Source organism: Dryas octopetala, chromosome 9 (genome assembly GCF_963921425.1).
Source record: "Dryas octopetala chromosome 9, drDryOcto1.1, whole genome shotgun sequence".
Taxonomy (NCBI): domain Eukaryota; kingdom Viridiplantae; phylum Streptophyta; class Magnoliopsida; order Rosales; family Rosaceae; genus Dryas; species Dryas octopetala.
The window spans coordinates 13,539,901-13,558,715 of record NC_141374.1 but is presented as its reverse complement, the minus strand read 5'-3'; the positions used below and the strand labels follow the sequence as shown (position 1 = coordinate 13,558,715).

The 18,815-nt window shown below is 37.9% G+C and overlaps 3 protein-coding genes across 4 annotated transcripts; all 3 read left to right on the top strand.

Moving 5' to 3' along the window:
- Positions 1-2,667: 2,667 nt before the first annotated feature.
- Positions 2,668-3,791, top strand: LOC147274377 (uncharacterized). The gene is made up of 2 exons (XM_086227406.1): positions 2,668-2,976; positions 3,388-3,791. Exons 1-2 carry the CDS (start codon positions 2,869-2,871, stop codon positions 3,451-3,453), a joined length of 174 nt encoding a protein of 57 aa, XP_086083532.1. The 5' UTR covers positions 2,668-2,868; the 3' UTR covers positions 3,454-3,791.
- A 3,161-nt stretch (positions 3,792-6,952) lies between these two features.
- Positions 6,953-10,665, top strand: LOC147274376 (granule-bound starch synthase 1, chloroplastic/amyloplastic-like). Its single transcript, XM_086256708.1, has 14 exons — positions 6,953-7,046; positions 7,311-7,683; positions 7,770-7,850; positions 7,931-8,029; positions 8,143-8,232; positions 8,374-8,437; positions 8,528-8,628; positions 8,718-8,827; positions 8,934-9,177; positions 9,259-9,435; positions 9,525-9,716; positions 9,797-9,883; positions 9,998-10,126; positions 10,241-10,665. Exons 1-14 carry the CDS (start codon positions 6,964-6,966, stop codon positions 10,355-10,357), a joined length of 1,947 nt encoding a protein of 648 aa, XP_086112834.1. The 5' UTR covers positions 6,953-6,963; the 3' UTR covers positions 10,358-10,665.
- Positions 10,666-12,967: 2,302 nt separating this feature from the next.
- LOC147274375 (glucan endo-1,3-beta-glucosidase 11-like) lies at positions 12,968-15,766 on the top strand. 2 transcript variants are annotated; one of them, XM_086227717.1, is made up of 4 exons: positions 12,968-13,442; positions 13,581-14,683; positions 14,970-15,143; positions 15,509-15,766. In XM_086227717.1, the coding sequence occupies exons 1-3, from the start codon at positions 13,382-13,384 to the stop codon at positions 15,042-15,044; spliced, it is 1,239 nt and encodes a 412-aa protein (XP_086083843.1). In that variant the 5' UTR covers positions 12,968-13,381; the 3' UTR covers positions 15,045-15,143; positions 15,509-15,766. The 2 variants fall into 2 exon arrangements, with proteins under 2 accessions (XP_086083843.1, XP_086083842.1); XM_086227716.1 differs by having other exon boundaries at positions 12,970-13,442; positions 13,566-14,683.
- Positions 15,767-18,815: the final 3,049 nt, after the last annotated feature.

Genomic DNA, 18,815 nt, shown 5'->3' with positions numbered 1-18,815 from the left:
TCGATTGTTAACCACTTGTTATTTGAATGATGCAACAAAGAATATAATATGATGTGCATGAATATCTTGTTAAACAATATATATATAAACTAGTTAATATCGTAATCAGACATATAGATACAAGGAGAAGATGAATACATCTAAATAAAACTCTTATATTATATTATATCCACCTATTTAGCTATTACAAATTTGATGTGCATGTATAGCTATCCAGTCGGCTTAGGTTTCATTCCAATAACATTGAATATGCTTGTCTTAGAAGGGACAAAGACAGTTGTTCCATAGGAAGAGGAGAAGATGCACCCCAAAATTAAATTTGCCTATTCTAGTATTGGAGGGTCAACTAATGTATAAAGATGGAAGAAGACCAATACAAATATTGGTGGTGGCTAAGGGAATGACGCAACCTCAAACTCATCCAAGGGCCGCATTCATTCATTCATTTAACCTCCAAGGTGGGTTGAACAACTGCATTGCTTAATGGATGAGAGGGGATGCCTTCAATATTTGAAACAAGCTAAGTCTTTGTTTATTATATATAGTCTACTTTCTCTCTCTTTATTATAATGGTCCAACACAAGAATACAATGGTACTCTTTTTCTTTTTTCTTTTGTTATCACCAACTCCAAGTACTCTTCTCTCTTCCCTTCCATGAAACTTCCTTCCTTGTGTTCCAAGGTTTGACATGATGGATTGTTTTCTCCCTCTAAGATTTGTGTGGGCCAAAAAGGCATTCAAAATTTCATATAAGGAATAACCAATACTACAATTAGCCCATTAACTTAACTATGGAGAATAGACCAACCCACTTCAGATAAAATACCCTTTGCTAGTGTGTGGCCCATAAGTTGTTTTCCCCTTCAAAAATTTAAAAGGAAAAAAAAAGGTGACCATTCCAGATTTTGGTTATTCTCTTGATGGATATAAACTCTTTTTATAAAACCATTTGTATATCATAATGTGGTTTGTTCATTATGTACGTATTTCATAATGTAGTTGCTTGTATAACTTAATTAGTCTAGCTAATTTAAACGAACCAATTTGTGCCATACAATTTATAACAACAAGGACAAAACATGGGATCGATGATTTGGAACTGAAAGCTATAACAGAAAATTGAATTCATCTACATCCAATATTCATCAACTAATTAACCAAACAAAAATAGTTTATAAATTCACAATTAATATCATGAACTAATCAACTATATCTCTTTCAACTATAGCAAAGAAGTAATTGAAAAGTAAACATTAACTAAGCAACTTTGTGGGAAACTAGTGTTTCAAATTAAGCAGCACAGTCCATCGAAGGCAGGTGCAAAAGAAAGTGCATGACATTGTGGTTCCTTAACCAACGCTTTGGGGAATGAATTGTTGCCAGCATTCTTATTCTTCTTGCTCCTTGTAATAACCTCACTCCCTGTCGAGTTCTTAGCGTTCATGGCTTTGGTGCTTGCCTTGCAATTCTGAGGCAGAGGCAAATGAATTCATCACCAGAGCACCACATATGCCTCTTTCACCAAATTCACTAAAAACAGACATTCTTGTCACGTACGTACACAACTTTCACAACTCACCCAAACACAAGGCCTGACAAGCAAACTTGAACAGATCGAGATTAATTATATGTGGGGAAAACTCAAGGATGGCACAGCCCTTGCATGGTAAAAAACAAAAGACCTGCAAGCTTTTAATTTAGTTTATTATGGGAAAAATTAAAAGAAAAAAGAAAAAAAGATGGTGTCCTTTTTCGACATGGAAAAACCCACCAGCACCAGCCCAATTGTCCAAGTGTAGTTACCACCCGTTAAGCTCTTCGGGTTTGTGACCCAGCCCAAAAGGACCTTCCTTTTCAAAGGGGTTGAAAGAAAGGAAAATCACATATAGTGCTTCATCTTTATTTCTCTTTCATACACTATTGATTATTGTAGAAATCAATAAATTCTGTGGTGCTAAAGTGTCACAGATTCCATTTTGACCGCACCATTGTCATGGGAAAGACGGAAAGATGATTTGAAGAATCTTCGGCATATTCTTATATCTCCTTCATGATGTGCTACTTTTCCCACTACATTGATTTATCATTTAAGAAAAAAACATTAGTAAATTACCATTTTTGTAATATTATATTTTCATAACCAGTTACTTGGGGTATAAAACCCTATTAAGTACTGAATATCTTTGATATTTCTCTGATTATTTCTAATATTAAATTAATTTTCCGATGATTTCTTTTGTTTTTTAACATTTCATTAATTCATTGAAAACATTTATAATTTATTATTCTAAAAATAGTCAGGAGACCAATTCATGATCACGTGACTGACTGACTTAAAGTCTAAAACGGCGTCGAGCTTAAACAAATAAACCTAACCCAGTAACCCTTCCCTCCTTAATCCTTATTCGCATTCCCAAGCTAGTGGGACCCACCAGCCTACAATAAAACAGTCTAACCTACTGTCCAGCCCACCCAACGTAATCGTGCACCTACCGTCACGGCTTCACTTACCCTTCAAATCTGATGGCTACGCAATCACGGCCGTTGAATGATTCAGCCGATGAAAATGCGCCAGCGCGGCAGAGAATCTCATGCAAAGCCGGAACCAAATTAAAAATTAAAATCCCGTTAAATGCGGTTTTTGAGGTGATCCCGCTGCCCGCGTATATATATAGAAAAGGCGAACCCGGGCGGCAGAGAGAGAGAGAGAGAGAGAGAGAGCCTCTCAAACGGAAGATAAGAAAGAAAGAAAAGAAGGGTCGAGATCCGGCGAGCTTCGTCGTCGGGTTTCGCCCATCTCGATTCGAATTAATTCATTTCGGCGCTCCGAAACGGTGTCTTTTGTCGTCGTCGTCGCCCAGTTCAAAATGAAAGGGTCGGGTCCTCTGGTCGCGTCGGTGGTCGCCGCGTCCACCATGGCTCTGTCATCGTCTTCTTCCTCCAGCCAGGTGCGTACGCGCAAAAATGCTGAAAATGTTGATTTTATTTTGAAATTGACGACAATATCTTTGTGAAAATAGAAATTTCCGACTCGATCTGCCCATTTCTCTGTCCCAATGAACTTTGATTTACAAAAAATGAAAATAAAAATCCCTTCTTTAATCTCTTTATGCCTGAAAATTTGTTCGAAAAATCACACTCTTTTTAAACAAACGAAAGAGAAAACTTGTTGTAAATGGGCAGTTTTGGAAAACGCTTCCATGATTTTTGCTTCTCGAAAACGTATTTTGGGTGTACAGGGTGCGTTGGTTTTAGTTAATCTAATTCAAATGTTTTATTTCTGGTGAAGTAATCTAATTTAAATTGTAATTTTGTACTTTAATTAGGGATTTTCTTCTGCTGCGATGAAGAATGGTGCACCCAATTCGCATACGGCGTCGGATAAGCAGAAATTCGAGCCAAGATTCGACGGCTTGAGGTTTATTGAGACGTTGGTGACAGCCCACAGATGAGGAACCCTCGATCCCCTTTTATTGTTTGAGGAGCCCTTAATTGTTTGTAAGTTAGAAATCAGAGAGATGCAAAGCAGCTTCTTTTCTTTCTTTCTTAGATTCCAAAATTTGAAGCCTCTTCTAGGCCCTCTACTGCTTTGGTGGTGATTGGCAATTTGGTCATTTTGGTGTTTTTTTTGGTATATCTTAGGAATGAGGAATCTTTGTGATTTCAGTACATGTGATGACATGGTCTGGCTTTTGTTTGTATTTCACTGTAACTTGTCCTTCCGAAATTGCTTTGCTTTCGGAGGAGGAAATTATTTGGAATTGTATAAACATATTTTGCCAACCTTTAATCATGTGCTTCCAGTTGGTTTGGGAAAAGTTTGGGAATTGACAGCTTCTTAATTGTGTATTATTGCTTATCAAGAAACAGGGTTATACTAATTGATTTTGGGATGTAATTGTCAAGCAAAGCCTGCTATTATAAATTTCAAATTTCCCAATTAAAAAGACTCTTTGGGTTGGCTGTAGTTTCATGATTCTGGTTTGTTTACTTAACCAGAAGTCAAAGAAAGGTTGTTTAGGTGATGCAAAATAGGGGGTGGCAGACTCGAACAGAATGACTAAAATGTGTGCACATTTGTTTTTAGTGAAAAATATGTAAACTAAGTTTAATGAAAGTAGGAAACTTCTAGGAAGATGACTCAGTTCTGTATACACAGACAATAAGAAAATACCAAATGGGTTTCTTAGATTGTGACTCTATTCTTGGCTTCATATGTTGGCTGAATGTTGATTGCTCTGTTTTACATGAAACAGAGAAAGATGAGAAACAGAGGGGTTTTGTTTGGTTTGTTTAGGTCAATTTGTTGGCTAAGCAGTTTGTTTTGGTCCTTGGCCGTTGCTTAGATAGAAGAGTTTCCTTGATCATATCCATGTGTCCTTGATGTTGATCAACCGGACCACAAACATTATTGAGGCATAGTAAAATATTTAGCCAGCAATTTGAGGGATGTTGATATTATATTTTTCAGAAATGATAAATAAACATAGATTCATTTTCATAGGAGCTTAAACATCATGAATTTGGATGTCCATACGGACCATACTTCCTCTCTTGACTCTTCATCTAAAGACTTTTAGATCAATGGTATGGTATGCTGTTTGTGTTTTATAATCTAGAACTAAAAAATCGTAATGACAACTAACAACCATTGTTCCACGCAAGTTTTAAGCAAACAACTTGTAGCCACACGAGTATGGGCCCTGCTGCCTAGCTCTTGGCTGAATGTCATTGTAGCTGCACCTTCAATATGGGCCAGTGGACAAGAAAAAGGTTTAATTATAAAGTACGATATTTTCTCTGTAAGAAGTGGGGTTGGGAATATGTAAAGAAAAAATCTGAAGAAGGCATGTGATTTGCTAAGCGCACCACTGGTCTCACATCGTTTTCTTGCAATTGACTAATTGAGTGGCCTCTGTTGTAATTTGCTTCTCCAAATCCCCAAAACACACCAAATCACAGCCACAAATGGAATAAATGGCCTACAATCACAAACAAGATATGTATTACTTGTGGGTATCATATGTGGATGCCTGGATGGTATGAACCCTGTGCCTAAAGGCATCCACAGAACCAACTCCTTTCATCTTTAAAGCGTTCTTCATTAGATTGCGTGCTACATTGTAGCCACTTATTAAGATGCTATGGATTGAACAAGTCGGGTTTGAATTACTCATTCGAAGTTAAAGGGTAAAGAGCAAAATCTTGCTCTCAAGTAGGCTTGTAAAAACGGCAGAGGCTTGATGGGGTTGGCTCTATTTATTTATTTTTTGTCGAAATAAGTATTGTATTAAAAATTTAAAAGAGCCCAAAATGCACTGAAAATACAAAATAAGAGCCCACAAGCCCATAACAGAAGAAACAACTAAAACAGAGTCCAAGCAAAAAGGCCCAAAATTTTTGCGTAGTGTAGGGGTTAGACTGGATATTTTTGAACCCGGGCTCGGCGGAGCCGCCTGACCTTGGCAGACCCTAAAGCCAACAATTAAAACATATAAGGCCTTTAAAAAAAATTTCTATTCAGCCAAATTAGCAATGAAATGTAAATATACTCTAATTTTTTTACACAAAAAAGAAAAAGAAAAATTGTGGTCTACTGGTTTTGGTAGATTGTTGTTACGAATAAGTCTCTGTGTTCAAGTCTTTTTATTTGCAAATTAGGTTCTCGAAGATTATTGGCCCATGAGCAGTGTCCAAGTTGAGTCTACTTTCTCAAGGCCCAGCCCGCTCGTCTCGTAGGGCCTACTCTCGAAGGTTAGAATGAAACCTCTTGCATTGTAACCTAAGTTATTCCATCTCCATTTCTTAATTTTTATGGTATTAGAAGAATCTTGAAAATGTCAATAACTATTTGGTCAAGTGATATTTAATTTATTTTTTTCTGAATTCAAATCTTATAAAGGACAATAAACAGTTTTTTTTTTGTCAGAACAATTGACAATTATTGATTAATAATAATAAATAAAAAAGAATCATGAAAAATGTTATACAAGTACGAGATAGTCAGAGAAAAAAAATTGAAGAAAGAGATAGGTTCCAAACCATGCCATTTTTAAAATCTAAATTAGCATAGTGGTTTAACATTTAGCACCATATAATGTGCACCTCTCAAGATTCCGAGTCAAAAAGTGCTGAAGAAAACAGGGGCCCTCTTACTGAGCATTCATCTGAATTTTTTAGCTACTAATTAGTACTAAAAGCTACCAATATGACGATGATGATAAAGATTGCTGTTTAACAATGATCGATCTATCATCCATGCATAATTTAATACGCCAGCCATTTCTTGAAAACAAATAATGTAAAAGCAATGACTTGGGATTTGGGAAAATTTTTTAACGATCAAGCAAGTCCCGATGTCTCTGTTTTTCTATTAAACGAAAGTGATGGGTACTATATCACCCCTCCCTTTCATCTCCACCGTCCATATATTCTTCATTGCTGTCAATAAAGATCTGAGAGAAAGCTACTTTTAACAACAGTTTCAGTGTTTCACAAAACAAAATATAGGGTTGTCGTTTAATAGATTGCTTGCTTCCTACGTGGGAAGTGGAACCCTCATGCATGCACTCGTTACGGTGCCGTTTCTGCCACTCCATTCAAGATTCAAGAAAAAATCTAGAGCTTGCTCAGTGCTCACTCAAGTGACAAGTCCCAATAATTGAACATGCGGTGCAATTCAATGATCTCCGCACGTGATCATTCTTGAGGTCACCGCTTCCTTTTTGCCACGTGTCATGGTACGACAATCCACTCAGCAAGTAGAAATCACCCACTTTCCACTGACTGTTTCCCACCAAAGCTGACCCAACACTCTCAAACTGTTGAGTGAGACTCGGAGACTGAGACTGTGAGAGAGGCACTCACTGACTGATCACTTCACAGGTCCTTTGTGAACTAGTAAGTATAACTTCATCAATTAATTTAACTTAATTTGCAACTGATTTTAAATTTTAATTTTGATGGGTTCGTTTGGTGTGATCGGGTCCGATTTTTGTTCTTATCTTGATAACTATACAACCAAAATTCAGAGATTTTCTCAAGGGTAGTTGTGATTTCAAATTTTGGTATATAAATGAAAACACTTTTGTGTTCAAATTTATGATCATTTCTTTGGGTCTCTTTTCATTGAGTAATCTTTGACCCCTATGAGCATCAAAGTCTTCCACTTTGCTTCATCATCTATTTGGATCTCTGTTCTTTGAGTAATCTCTGATTAGCCTCAAAGTCCTTCAATTTTGCTTCATCATCTTGTTCTGTATTCATGATAATATCTGTGGTTTAATTGATTGGTTTGGCTGAGTTTCAGAGCAAGGATATTAGAGATGGCAACTGTGACAACAACTTCAAACTTTGCATCAAGGACTTATCATGTTAATGGAGCTTCAGGGTCAGAAACCAGAACGAATTTGGGGCAGATGGGCCTATGGAACCAACCCATGACTCACAATGGGCTGAGATCTTTGAGCAACTTGGATTTGCTTCGGATGAGAACCCGGCCCGATTCAGTTGCTAGGCAAGCGATGAAGAAGGTTGAGAAAATGGAGAGTGATAGATGGTCTGTGGGGAGAATTATATGTGGAAATGGAATGAACTTGGTTTTTGTGGGGGCTGAAGTTGGTCCATGGAGCAAAACTGGTGGCCTTGGTGATGTTCTTGGAGGACTCCCTGCAGCTATGGCGGTTTGTGAATTTCTCCAACTTGGTCTCTATGATTTTCATCTTCTTGGGTTTAGTTTCACTGATTTTTGTGCCTGATCAATGTCTAGGCTAATGGTCACCGTGTTATGACGGTGTCTCCACGCTATGACCAATACAAAGATGCATGGGACACTAGTGTACAAGTTGAGGTAAGTTTCATTCATGTTTTGGTGAGTAATGTATGCTTTGGAAATTTTTCCCCAAATGATCAGCAGCTTTATGTATGCAGTTAGAAGTTGGTGGTAGAACCGAAACTGTTCGTTTCTTCCATTGCTACAAACGTGGGGTTGATCGTGTGTTTCTGGATCATCCATGGTTCCTTGAGAAGGTAGGGATTTTCTTTTTGTTGTCTAAGGCTATATGTTGAAAATTCCTGGAATAATTGTATGAATGAGGGTTTAACTGGATCTTTGGCTGATGCTTGACTTTCTGAATATGAAGGTATGGGGTAAAACTGGATCCAAAATCTATGGGCCTAGGGCAGGAGAGGATTACAAGGACAACCAATTGCGCTTCAGCTTGTTGTGCAAGGCATGTCATTTCTTTAATTTTCTTTTTTCCAACTTGAGAAAGTTATCCACTTGAAATAATAGAAATGAAAGCATTGCAGTTGTCGGTTGTCTTAGAACAATTAGATTATCTTGGTGTTTCATGACTCTTTTGAACTTTCAGGCTGCGCTGGAGGCACCAAAGGTTCTAAATTTGAACAGCAATCAATACTTCTCTGGACCTTATGGTGTGCATCTTTGTCTTGTTCTTATAAAGTATAACTTCTACTTCAAGAAATAGTGTAACTAGGGATGTATGCTTGGTTACCTCATTGCAGGAGAGGATGTCATATTCATTGCTAATGATTGGCACACTGCTCTTCTTCCCTGCTACTTAAAAACCTTCTACAAACCAAGGGGGATTTACAAAAATGCCAAGGTAAGAAGTCCAGGGTTTTAAGAGCATCATTTAGAGTCTGGCCAATTTGTTTACATGAAAGCTGAAATAGTGCTTGATAATGATGGCAGGTTACGTTTTGCATCCACAATATAGCTTACCAGGGCAGATTTCCCTTTGCGGACTTCTTGCGTTTTGATTTGCCTGACCAACTTAGGAGTTCTTTTGACTTCATTGATGGGTATACACTACAGATTGATATAGCAAATATGACAAGGAATAAAAACAAAATTTACTAGTGGATTTGACAAATAATTCCTCTTTATTTCTGATTGTTTGGTTTGCAGGTATAACAAGCCTGTGAAGGGGAGAAAAATCAATTGGATGAAGGCTGGCATATTGGAATCCGACAGGGTTATAACTGTGAGCCCATACTATGCCCAGGAACTTGTTTCTGGAGAAGATAAAGGTGTGGAATTAGATAACATTATTCGTAAGACAGGCATCACTGGTATTGTGAATGGCATGGACGTTCAAGAGTGGAATCCAGCCACAGACAAATACTTAGATGTCAAATACGATGCTACAACTGTAAGTAACTCCTAAGGATTTTTAATTCCATAACATATCTGGAAGGGAAACTTTGTACTGATCAGAATTGTGTATGTCCAGGTACTGGATGCAAAGCCTCTATTGAAGGAGGCCCTTCAAGCAGAAGCTGGGCTGCCAGTTGATAGAAACATCCCAGTGATAGGCTTCATTGGTAGGCTAGAGGAGCAGAAAGGTTCAGATATTCTAGTAGAAGCCATTCCAAAATTCATTGGAGAGGATGTGCAAATAATAGTCCTTGTAAGTATCTTATGGATCTGCTTTCTTTACCATATTGGCAGTAGGCATAGAGTTGAGTTTGATTGCAGGATATATATGCATTCTATTAGGGAACTGGCAAAAAGATCATGGAGAGTCAGATAAAGCAGATAGAGATGAGATATCCGGGCAAGGCCGTCGGAGTGGCCAAATTCAATGTCCCATTAGCCCACATGATTATTTCTGGTGCTGATTATATGTTGATCCCAAGTAGATTTGAACCATGTGGTCTCATTCAGTTGCATGCTATGAGATATGGAACAGTAAGGAGCTAGATCATTCCCCTTTCCCCCGCTTGGTTCTTATTGACTTCCTCTAATGGTGCTGAATGCAATAACTGCAGGTCCCTATTGTTGCCTCAACTGGTGGACTTGTTGACACTGTCAAGGAAGGTTTTACAGGCTTTCAAATGGGAGCTTTCAATGTCGAAGTAATTCAATGACTTGGCTTTGCCTCTATGATACACAATTGCACTACCTTTTCTATTCCTCTGTTCTGCTTAATCTTCAAAATATGAATTGTATCTGTGGTGCCTGTTTTATAGTGTGATGCAGTTGATCCAGCAGATGTGACTGCAATAGCTACTAATGTCAAGAGAGCTCTTGCAACCTATGGTACTGCTTCCATGAAAGAGATGATCCAGAATTGCATGGCCCAAGATCTTTCGTGGAAGGTTAGTATGATACTGAGTAGCTAAGCAGCTAGTTCTACTTGTAATTTTGAATTGTAATCTGCTCCTTAGAAGTGATTGTATCACTATATTTAAAATATGTTGTTTTTAATGCAGGAACCGTCCAAACAATGGGAAAAGATGCTGTTAAGCCTGGAAGTTGCTGGCGGCGAGCCTGGCGTTGAAGGGGAAGAGATTGCTCCTCTTGCCAAGGAAAATGTTGCCACTCCCTGAGCATTATTAGGTTTCAAATATGACCTATAATTATGTAAAGTTCCACCAGCGGTAACAGCTATTGGTCTAAAACGATTGAGATGCTTGGTCAAAAACTCAGCTCCAAGTGAGCGATATGCTTGGTCAAAAACTCAGCTCTTCTATAATCAATTATGTTTGTGAGGGTGAATGATCTGAGTTGTGTATAAATTAATGTGTGTGAGGGATGCCTTTGTTGCGGTTATAAAGACTTGGAGAACAAGTTTTGCAGTTCTTGCCTTGTACCTTTTTTACATATTGCAAGTAAATAAAATATAGTGTTCTTGTAAGGTTCCTCTTTCCCCCCATCCAGAAATATAACTTGTTTTTCTTTGCCTGCTAATGCGACTGCATGCATTAACAATTGCATGCTTGCAATGCATCATGCAAATATGGGATTCCAATGCATTCGTGTTTTCCGTCATGAATTCCCTTGTAACCTGGCATCGCGATGCAAGGGTAATTAGTAATACACATTTGATAACTGGCCTTAATTACCATTTGGATGCCAGATCGAGAAGATTAAAATTGTAGACAAGGCAAAAGAAATCATGTTGGTCTGGTAACGTTGCCAAATTTTCCACTACCTCATTCAATGGGTGGTTTCCCTTCGTTTCTTCATTCAAAGAAGTAAAAATTTTCTGAAGAGTGTTGGATAATTGAAGTATATAAGAAATTAAAAAATGAACAGAAAAGTGAATATGTCTGTCACTTTATTAAAATGAATATAAAAATGTAACAAAAGATGATTCGTTTTCAAAGGATTACAGCTGCTTGAAATTCAGAGACAATAGGAACTGAAATGTCCATCCTGTTGTGGCCTTAATAGGCCTTGAAACACAGTTGCTATATGGGAACTTGTGGCACCAATAAGCCAAAATCAGCTGCCATCAGAACATCACGGGATTGAATCCTGAACTGCATTGCAAGCCTTGAACTCATCATATTCACGCTGTACAAGTTACCGGCCTCATGCTTCCAACAAAATAGAAATTTAATTTTAAACAATCAATACTGCAAACTGTGTCTGCTAAGATTTAAGATAGCAAGATACCAACTTACTTTTGTCTTCACACCAGTACACCTACAAGTCGACCAAAAAAGGTACTTCTTTTCTTTTTTTTATGCCGACCAAAAAGGGTAGTAAATTAGCAGGGTTTTACTGTTTAAGAGACTTTTAAGAGGCCGTTTGCAAAAGGGATTTTATTAGATTCCCTATCTTTCAATCTGTGAAAATTGTAAGAGAAAATACCCCAACAGGTTCATGAATCGAATTTATCTTGTATACTATGTTATCATGCCAATCCAACAAGAATCTCTGGTTTATGGGCTGCTGGTACATAATTGATCACTTTCAAACCAAGAATAAGAAGTGGATAAAGGAAAAATAATTAAAAAGATGAATGTTTTTCCGCAAAACTTCAATAGGAATTGCGACTTATATGATGTAAGAATCAAAAGCCACAATAATTGCGATAGTAACAATTACAGTTTAATCAACAGATAATGATTATACAATGGAGAAACCACACAGTAAATTAAATATTAAGAAAAGGGTGACGTGGTGGATGGTAGAATAATAGTAAATTGAGACACAAGCAATCACTTCAATTGGTCGAACTAACAAAGTGACAAACATTATGATGCTCAAGGGGAATATTTATCATCATAGATTCATATGGACAGAAACAATGATAATTATGGAAAGTGAAATGCACACAAATGATAGTCTTTGGTGCGGACATCGCATTCTGTACAGTCACCATCTAACGGTAGAAATCACACCCTAGCACTACAAAAGTCCATCTAGTAGTCACACCCATATCAGCATGATGTAGGTGTCCGCACCATAACACCACCCCACTCAAGCTCTCCAAAATGGTTACAACAGTATAATTTACAACTTACTTCAACGAAAATAACTTACTTGTCGCCGTTTTCGTGATAGGCACAGATTATATCACAAAGAGAGAAAAAAAGAGAAGATAGAGAGACGGGAGGATGAGAATATCACTCGTTGGTATGACATGCAAGTCCTCCTCTACTTCAACTTGGAAATTGATAGGCAATTGGATATTTTTTGGTCCATGAAAATTGATGTTTTCCAAAAACAGAAGAATAAAAAAGAATATCTAGAAATTAAATAAATTGTACAAATATTTAAATGCAACTGATTGTGAATTATAATATATGGAGTTTAAACTTTAAAAGTGCATGACAGTAGAGAAAGACATTTGGGTTACGACTTTGCGTAGCAGTGACGTATTCACATGTGGCCATTGAATATGAAGCAAGAGTTAAAAGAGAGTATGAAACGGCGAAACGTTCGTTCACACTGCCTTTGCTTCGCATGCATGCCACGTATCTTTGTCGTTTCCCTTTTCTTCTCTGCTACCATCTTTGTCGTTTTTTTTACCCTTGGGAAGAAGCCAATAGTAACAGCCTAACAAACAGCTCTTAAAATTAAATAATTAAAAAAGAAAAAAAAGGTCAATCAGAAATAAAGTAAAGTTTCCCATGACAAGTGAAAAGCTCTCCCTGATTGAGTGGATTGGGAATGGTGATCATGTGAGTTCACCGGGGTCCCACCCCTCAACCCCATCACCACCGTTGAATCAATCAAAGCATGAAAACGAAGAAAGAATCAAAATCACTCACAAAATGCATTTTCTTAAGAAACAAACAGTGAGTGATCGAGAGATGAAGGGAGCCTTCTTTTATTCCTTTGGTTCCCTTTTAGCTTCCAAACCCTGACCTGCTTGCCAACCCTTCACTAAGCTCTCATTTCTATCCTCCTCCTATCTCTCTCTTTTTCTTCTTTCCCATTCCATAGATTTCACAGCTGCATACGGACATTGTCCCAGCTCAAAATATCTGAGACTGAGAGTTTCAGACCTCCATAGTCACTCTCTCTCTCTCTCCTCACTGTTGCCCAATTTGGAGCTTCACCTGCATTTGCTTGTAATCTCACTTCTACAATCTCCAAGCTCAGCAGTCAGCACCCAAATGGAGACCAGTAGTTGCCACTACTGCTTTTCAACATTCTTATTTGTTCTCCTCATTTCAGGTACTAACAACAAAAAGAAAACCCAACCCAATTTAGATCACTCCAATTTTGTCTAAAGCTTCAATCTTTTTTCAATTTTTGGTTGTCTAAATCGAACATTGTCATTGTTTTTTTGTTTGAAAGCGTTTATGTTTGCAGAAATGGTTAATTCAATGGGAATAAACTACGGCCAAATCGCCAACAACTTACCAACTCCGGAGGCGGTGGTGCCCTTAGTGAAATCCCTGGGCATCACCAAAATCAAGCTCTACGACGCCGACCCACGAGTCCTAAAAGCCTTCGCCAACACCGGAGTGGAGTTCATAGTGGGCCTGGGCAACGAGTACCTCTCCAAGATCCAAGATCCGGCCCAGGCCCAAGCCTGGGTCAAGTCCAACGTCAAGGCCTACCTCCCCGCCACCAACATCACCTGCATCTTCGTCGGCAACGAAGTCCTCACCTTCAACGACACCTCCCTCACCGGAAACCTCCTCCCGGCGATGCAGTCCGTCCATACCGCCCTCGTCGAGCTCGGCCTCGACAAGCAGGTCGCCGTCACCACCGCCCACTCCCTCTCCATCCTCGAAACCTCGTTCCCGCCGTCCGCCGGAGCTTTCCGCCGGGATTTAAAAAACTGCATCGCCGCGATTCTCGACTTCCACTCCAAAACCGGCTCGCCCTTCCTGATCAATGCGTACCCTTACTTCGCCTACAAGTCGAATCCGAAGCAGGTCCCTCTGGACTACGTCCTCTTTCAGCCGAACGCCGGCGCCGTCGATCCGGCCACCAATCTCCACTACGACAACATGTTGTTCGCTCAGATCGACGCCGTCTACTCCGCCCTGGCTTCGCTAGGGTTCAAGAAGCTTCCGATTCACATTTCGGAAACCGGTTGGCCGTCGAAAGGGGATGAAGACGAGGCCGGAGCTACGCTGGAGAATGCGAAGAAGTACAACGGGAATCTGATCAAGCTCATTTGCCAGAAGAAGGGCACGCCGTTGAGGCCGAGCTCCGACTTGAACATCTACGTCTTCGCTTTGTTCAATGAGAACATGAAGCCCGGCCCGACTTCGGAGCGGAACTTCGGGTTGTTTAAGCCCGACGGGTCACCAGCCTACTCGCTCGGATTCAAGTTGAACGGTTCTGTTGGTAACAGCAGCTCCGATTCAGTTTCGGGTGGGTCTAGTCCGGTCGTCACTGTCGGTTCGCCTCCGGGTTCTTCCAGCACTGGCTATTTGTCCATTTCCAAAGCTCCTGCCACGGTGAGTCCTTCACTTTTACTGTTCACTTTTTTTTTACTGTTCACTGTGAGTGGTGAGTGACAGTGAGCGAGCTAAGCAGCGAAGCAGCTAAGCTGTAGTGGGACAGATGTCCAATCGATTATTGGTGGTTCAGTCTTGATAAGATTTACGGGATTTAATAGCTGGTCCCATTGCCTTTGTAATCACGGAAAACGACGTCGGATGCATGTGCTTGTCGTCATCTTCACAGAACTTTTTATTTTTCGTTTTTTAACTTTGGTGAATTTTGGTGGTGCTTTGTTTTCAGGAGAGATGCCATGTGATTGGTTCGATTCCGATGTTGTGGTTGGTCCTGTTGTTGATAAAGTTACACGTCCTTTGAAGCAGAGAGAGAGAGAGAGGCCTAATCAGAAATCAGATGTGAATGGAGGGTATAAAAGAGTGAGAGAAATAGTAGAGGCTACTTGGTAATTAGGAAAAGGTAAAACTCTGTTTCTTTCCTTACGCGCCACTCACTATATTCGATTCTTCATCATCATTTTCGTAGTAATTATGTTTCATTGAATAATTACAGATTTTTTCCCGTTAGATCTATATGCTATAAAGTATAAACGAACTCGTATTTAAAATTTGAATGCAACATACAATGCTCAATGAGTCTCACACCATGGTGGCAATAGCGATTTTATTGGTGATAAGTTAAAAGGGTGTAAGGGTGAATGAAAATGATGGTGGCATGCTGGCAGTGGCTGGTGGTGGGTTGGTTGGCTTTACTCTTTATAGTTGGCTCTCCAACTGTAAGCCTCTTTTAAGTTTTAAGGCTTCTAACTTTATTTCTTTTTTCAGCTTTTGCAGGAGAATTATTTCATTATCTCAATAACTCTAGTCGGTAGTGTGTTAGTTAATGCTGCTGAGCAGGAACGTTTGGAAGGCAGGCTAGAGAGGACCGCCATTGGACTACATTTATCATTGATTTCGTCTTGTATTTGTTGTATCTCTCTTTTTCATCCTAGAGTAGAAGATGCTATCATTGTTTTATCGACAATATTTTACTTTTATCTATTCAGAATTCTTACAGAGAAAAACTACCCCATCTCATCTGATGATTCACAATCCACTTAGCTATATTCACTTGAGCTTGAATAACCAAAAGGTAAAAAAAACTCATCTAAAACAAAGATACTTCTTCAAAAGGCATTTCAGTAATGCTTCGATTAATTTCATTCTTATTTTAATGGCCAATACCAATTACAGAATCCGACCATACCCTGTAATTTTAATACCTGTACCTTTATTTTGATAATATGAGCAATTGTATACGAACTAAGATGCACAACATGAAGCCAAAATAGGGAAATTTCTTTCACTTTCAGCAGTTCTCAAATCATCATCAACAAAGCATATATAAATCTGCACTTACGCTTACACTTACATTCTGCTGCCCTAAAACAATGTACAAACGTAATAAACATAAAATACCTCATTAAACTAATAAAATAATTTGCTATACTTTCCAACAAGTAGATAAGACAACCTCTTACAATGGCTGTTTATAGAAAATCTCTATCTTCAACCTAAAAACTACAATGCTCATCATTTCTGATACGAACCCAGACATGATTCTATACTTCAAAAGGCCAAAACAATATAACTATTCATTGTTTACCAATATCTACAAATATTTTTCAAATAATGTTTAAAAGTGTTTTTTCGAAAAACTCTTTCCATACTTAAAAAAAAAAATTATTATGAAATACCTAAGTTTTGTACATTATAAATATATTAAATCTTAATATACTTAGCATGAATAGTATCACACATTCTTTGAGCACGTAGGTGGATCTTTTTATGATTTTTAACCATTGTTTATTAATTTTTGACAAGATACACCATTTTAGGATATAAAATTTTATTTTTTAGAATAAAGAATTATCGTTCAAGTTTAAATTTTATGTTTGAACTCTTGAGTTTTAGGTAATAATTCAAAATCAAAAGTTAAAACCTAAGCTTTTGGAGAAAAAAATATGCTTCATTTAAGGATGTGAAACATCCGCCAACAATGAAATAATAAATCATAGAGTTCAGACAAGTACTGATAACTTTTTTTCTTAATCAAACACACCTAAATCTCCATTATTTCTTTGCGGGCCATATTTTATAAAAAATCCAACAACACATTCTTCTTTTGCGGGCCACATGCTACAAACTTGCTAGATTTCTGCGCAACCTTGTTTCACCTGCATCTACACATAATCTGCAGTTTCACCTGCATCTACACATGATCTACAGTTGCAACTTCAATAAACTGCAGTTTCAGTTCACTTACAGCGTTCCAGAAATTGCAGTTTCAGAACTGAGCTTAAAAAAAAAACTATAGTTTCAGAAACTGCAACTGTAAGTCTGCAATAAACTGCAGTTTCACTTGCAATTAGTAACTGCAACTGCAAGCTTGCAACTCTAATAAACTGCAATTTCAAAAACAGCAGTTAGTAGCGTTCTAGAAATTGCAGTTTCAGAACTGAGCTTAAAAAAAAACTGCAGTTTCAGAAACTGTAACTGCAAGCTTGCAACTCTAATAAAACTGCAATTACAGAAACTGCAGTTAGTAACTGCAACTCTAATAAACTGCAATTTCAGTTCACATACAACGTTCCAGAAATTGCAGTTTCAGAAACTGACCTTAAAAAAAATCAAGAACTTTCTACTGATAAGAAATCAAAGTAGGAGTCTACCACGAGCTGTGATCATGCCCAATCGAGGAGAAGCTGGAGTGGTCAGAGCAGATCCAAAAGGCTTCGATCGAGCTCGGAGTAGATCTATTGCTTCTTGGTCAGCGTTGAGATTTTCAAGGCTGTTGATAGCAGCGCTGCTCGTGGTGGTGGTGTTCGTCCCAGAGGTGCTTGCTTTGCGAAGAAGAAGAACAAGAAGATGATGAAGAGGAAAGAGAAGAGAGACATAGCAGGGGGAGAGAGAGAAGAAAGAGAAAGGCAAAAAGGAAATAAAATGACAATTGATCAGATTTCAAAATAAGCTACATAAGCTACAACTTACCTTGTTGTTAAATAAAATTAATTGGTGTATTGGAGAGTAAAAACAATAAGTAAAAGGTAGCTTAGGATAATTAATTCTAAATCATATAGCCAATTGGGACTATCTACATTAAACATCCGCTAATGGTTACATTTTTTTGCAAGTGTAAAAGTGGGAAAAAAAATTACATTAAAGAAGTTGGGTCAAGAATGAGATACAAAATAATCGGATTCAAATAAATTCACTCTTAACAAAAAAACTAAAGCAAAATTAATTAATTAAATACAAAAAATAAAAATAATTAAACTAGTACCCACAACCATAAAGATCAAGTATCCAAAAATGTTGTGAGGTTTGAATTAGCTGGAAATTGATTTAATTTACTGAGAATCTTTATAATGTTTGTGAGAATAATAAAATAGAAGAGAACCAAAAATATATTTACAAGCTGACACATATGTTCGAAAACATTGGCAAAAGTTTCCGGGGGCCATGGCCCCTCTACCCTTCTATGTTCCACCCCTGATTCCTGGACCAAGCCAGCTTAACAGAAGCTGACAACCTCTTACGATGGTTGTTTAACTTGTTTATAGAAACACCTACAATCTCTATCTTCAACCTAAAAACTACAATGCTCATCATTTCTGAAACAGAGGGAGACATAATTCTATACTTGAAAAGGCCAAAACAATATAAGTATTCAATTTTCACCAATATCTCAAAATATTTTTCAAATAATGTTTAAAAATGTTTTTTCAAAAAACTTTTTCCATAGTAAAAAAAAACTATTATGAAATAACCAAGTTTTGTACATTATAAATAGAGCAAATTACAATTTAATACCTCAACTTTATATGTTGTTTCAATTTAGTACCCCAACTTTGAAAACTTGCAAAAAAGTACCTCAACTTTCATTTTGTGTCAAAATAGTAACTCCGTTAGTTTTTCTGTCAAAATAGCAGGGGTATTTTCGTCTTTTTCTTAAATTTAAAAAATAATAATTTTTTTTTTTGAATAAAAAAATTTAAAAAATTTAAAAAAATAAAAATAAAAATAAAAATTTTTTTTGGGTAAGGGGTGCAGGGCGGGGAGGGGAAGGGAGGGGCTGGGGCTGGGGTGTGCG